The 4,223-nt window shown below is 36.9% G+C and overlaps 1 protein-coding gene across 1 annotated transcript; it reads right to left on the bottom strand.

Annotated features, from left to right (window-relative positions):
* Positions 1-1,225: 1,225 nt before the first annotated feature.
* Positions 1,226-3,812, bottom strand: LOC124544514 (achaete-scute complex protein T3-like). Its single transcript, XM_047123111.1, has 2 exons — positions 3,154-3,812; positions 1,226-1,890 (listed from the first exon to the last, which is right to left on the bottom strand). Exon 1 carries the CDS (start codon positions 3,739-3,741, stop codon positions 3,160-3,162), a length of 582 nt encoding a protein of 193 aa, XP_046979067.1. The 5' UTR covers positions 3,742-3,812; the 3' UTR covers positions 1,226-1,890; positions 3,154-3,159.
* Positions 3,813-4,223: the final 411 nt, after the last annotated feature.

Raw genomic sequence — 4,223 nt, forward strand, 5'->3', positions numbered from 1 at the left:
TGACCGATTTTGATGCGAGTTTCACTGGTAAATAGCTTATGAAATAAGGAGTATCTTAGATACTAGGTAGGTTTAGTACCTACTTTTATTTAAAATTTATATATAAAACTAAAAATTTATATAGTTTATTTATAATATTTTTTATATTAAATTAAGATGAGTATATTTGATTCAAATTAAATTAATGATTAAAAAATATGTATTGACTATGCTTAATTTGGCAGTATGTATCAAATGTGTAGTCATACCATAAAGCAGGAATCTGTAGTCAAAATAACTAGCTGACTTACTTCCTCAGGAAAAGCTTCAATACTATTATTAGACATTTAGCGTTGTGGTTAGTATAGTATAGTTATAGTTTCTAGTCTAAGATGCCGGTTACAAACCATTTATCATTAAAAAGTTTTTTAGTAAGATTTTTTTTTTGCAATAAAACCCTTGAGTTAGAAATCAGTAGTGATTCGCGTATAACGCATCATCTCACTCCGGTTTTGTTGGATTGCTGTCCAATCTCACTTTTGCATTGAGGATGTTTTATTCTAACATGTATTTAAGTTTTAATATGTATACCTACTTACAATCAGAACATTAGCTTTTCTTCGGGAATGTTCGAAATTTGAATTTTTCTTTTGTCTCTGAAGGGATTTTATTGTTATGAAGTTCAAAATGTATAAATGTTTCACATCGTTTTGTAAGAAATACTGTTTCTAGGATTATAAGGGCTAAGCTTGAAAAAAGTATATTTATTATTTATTATCATAGTAGTATAAGGTACTATTTTTTATGCATCGTATACTCTTTTGATGGTGAAAATTATTGTACAAAATAGAGACAGAAAAAACGTAAAAGTCTGTTTTACCAAGTAATCATTTCAGCGCTGCTAATGAATATAAAATATTCGTGTAAACTACTCAATAAGGTGTGCCTAAGCCCATATAAGTATCATATTGTTGTATGAAATAATTTAAAACATCTACCTTATTTAATTTGGAGAAAATACTTCTCTATCTAGTCTATATTTCGAAATGTTTTAATGATTTTATTTGATCTGAATCATATCACATATGAAGTTAATCTTATACTTTTTAATAAAAGTAAGTATAATATTTTGATTGACTGGTTGATCGTGTGTTTGTCTTTCAATGTTGGGTTCTTATTGAAAAGATACAAATTATTTTAAGGCAGGTATAAAATAAACCAGTATGTTTTTTTATAAAATATTTCATATATTTATTTACAGTCCAACCTTATTGGTTGTTTTGAGGTTTTCTCCTCAGTTTTAACAACGAAATATAAAATCTTAAATTATTAGGAATCTGTCTTAGGGTGCTAGATCTTAATATATACATTAAAAGTCTTTGTCTCGGTATAGTTCATACTTTCAAATTAGATAAAAAATATCATTCAGTGGATTCGTCGATTTGTAAATGTAGAAACGCCGCAATCTTAGCTCTCTTAAAAAATCTGTACATTATAAACTATTTTAAAAGTAATGACTAGATAGAATATTAAAACTTAACTTAAATATAAATCGTATTGGAAGCTAAGACAAGGCTACAGTAAGGCACAGCGTACGAGTCTTCTGCTAAATATCTAAATGCTTAAATGGAACAAATTATTATCGTTTCAGTCTTGGTACTGCTATCTCATACGCGTATGAAATGTAAGCAGTGTTCGGTTCCTCAGTCGCTCGGCGGAATGCATCGATAGGGTCGTTACAGTCCACCATTATCCCCTCTCATTAGGAATATACTGATTGCGCTTAATTAGAGGTTCTCTCAGAGTCCCTCGCGCTCCAACGTTCGAAGCCTTCTTCAAGCGAATGCTTGATTTTTTCACAATCAACAAGCCGCTCAAGAGCCGCACTTTGATCACCGTAAATCACGATACCTGGAAAAAAAGAAATTTAATTTAATAAAACTTGTTAAAGAAATCACTAGAAACCGAAACTTGACTTTATGATTTCATATAAGTACAATTCCCATGAAAATCCAGCTGATATGACCAGATGTTTGCACAGTGCTTAGCAAATATTGTAACACGTGTGCTTCCCTCATCGCCCTTCTATTTCCTCTTGAGATTTCGTCTTCCGGCACAATAAATTAATGGGCGGCGAAGTGGCCTAATATTTTTTGCGAGTTTTAATTTAAAGTTTTTCAATGGCGCTACCAGATTTAACGTGATCTGCGAAGATGGACCATATGGCGAGTGTGTCAGCCTAACTGACCGGATGCTCCGTGTCGATTGGAGATAAATAAACAAAAGTTGAAATTGAAACCTGTTCCCACTTGTTACAAATCAGGACGATCTCTAAGGACCTGTTTCTATTAGAATACATTTCTTTTTATGTGCAATTTTCTCACATGCGGGATGAACCACAAGAGTTAGAAGTAATTGCTAGTCGACTAGAGAATTGTAACATGCGGGCCAGTGCGACTTATTAAACCTGATTTTGTTACCATTGGATATTAAAACATGCGAGTTATAAAAAAATCTACCTAGCTATAAAAGTTTCTATAAAAGACATAATTCAAGATTCACTTTTGTCAAAGACATTATTTTTTGCCAACGCTATCTAACAATGAATAGATATAATAAAGCCTAAGCGACGGTTCAATGCGCGGCTATAAAAGAGTGTGTGTTTACCTTTTGGCTCTACGGCAAAGGGTCCTAAATCTCCTTTCAAATTGTGCAACATAAAAGCATAGACCTGACCCGGTAGGTAACCGTGACTGACGAATAGGACAAAGAGCTTAGCATATTTTAATATTTACCTGAGCTTTTTATACGAGATCAAACTCCGCAAATAATTATAACCAAAAATGTGCCTTATTTGATAAAATACGACGACTCACTGATAACGGCGGAGTCAACAACGTCGCGACGAAAATGCAAACGAAATGATAAGAATTTGTAACTATCAAAGCATCGGTGCCTTAAGCCAACAAACTCAAAGGTTCATTCAAAGATTTGATAATACATATCTTTTATCATATTTTTTTTTGTAACCTTGCTCACTTATCTAACACTGAATAAGCTAAGGAAGATATGGATTTTCACGGTCATTTGAACTTTTACATGAACGTTTAATGTAATTCATTTTAGTAACGGTACAGATATAATATAAAATATATCAAATAAAACGAAACCCACCTTAAGTCATTGTTGCTGCCACCATGAAATTACGTCAAGTAATTCTTCATCTTCTGGACTCATCGGCTCATAGGAATCATAGGCATCTTGACAGTTGGGCCCCGCAGAACTTTCTGATAACAGCGAGGGCGCAGGTGAGTGAGATTCTTCTGATGACGGGGGTGTTTGCGGTCCATTGCCGTTCAAACCCAAGCTCATTTGAGTTTCCGGACACCCCTCTTCACTCTCTTCCAATAAACGTTTTAAGCTCTTTATGTACTCAACAGCAAGTCTCAAAGTGTCAACTTTGCTCAATTTCCTTGAGGATCCTCTCCCACCTGCCAAGGCAGCCGTGACACCGGAGGGGATGTGCTGACGAAGTGCTGCAAATCCATTGTTAACTTGTTTCACTCTATTTCTTTCCCTTGCATTTCTTCGAGCCACAGATGCAGGTTGAATCGGAAAGGATTGATGAATATAAGATTTCTTTTTACAGCGCGCCGTATCAACCGGAGCTGGCGCCAGACGTCTGGGCGCGGGACTCTGCAATTGCGTTAGCTTTTGGTTAACGCCGAGATTTTGGTATGCGTGTATCGCCGCCATGGGCATCGCGAACGTAAAACTGTCGATAGTAGGTCAAGTCGAGCGCACGTGTGCGTGCCGCGGAGGTTGCCGGTGGATTGGCGGAGGTGGCGCGCACCCCCGACACTAAGTAGCGCGAGCGCGCGGCGGCGGTGGGGCGCGTGCCGGGCGCGCGCGCACGCACGGGCCGCGCTGCCCTCCCCGCCCGCCGCTCGGCTACTTGTTGCGCGTTGATCAAAATACGCCGGCCCTTATTATGCCATAGAGCTAGCACGACTCGCGCCGCTATTGTTGCACGTTGTTACGCATAATTATCCTGTCGATTACCATGTTCGGTGGACGAGATTCGCCGGTATGATCTATTTAGACATCGTTAGCCAGAATGGACGCTGTAAATGTTCTCGAAACTTATATTGCGTTAATGATTTTAGAGCGCATGTTTTTTTAATGAGATAAGTCTGTTGCTGCTTATTAGAAAAATACTGCCCAAGAATATACGTTCGTCGTGC

The sequence above is a fragment of the Vanessa cardui genome, chromosome 4 (genome assembly GCF_905220365.1).
Source record: "Vanessa cardui chromosome 4, ilVanCard2.1, whole genome shotgun sequence".
In the NCBI taxonomy this organism is placed as follows: Eukaryota; Metazoa; Arthropoda; class Insecta; order Lepidoptera; family Nymphalidae; genus Vanessa; species Vanessa cardui.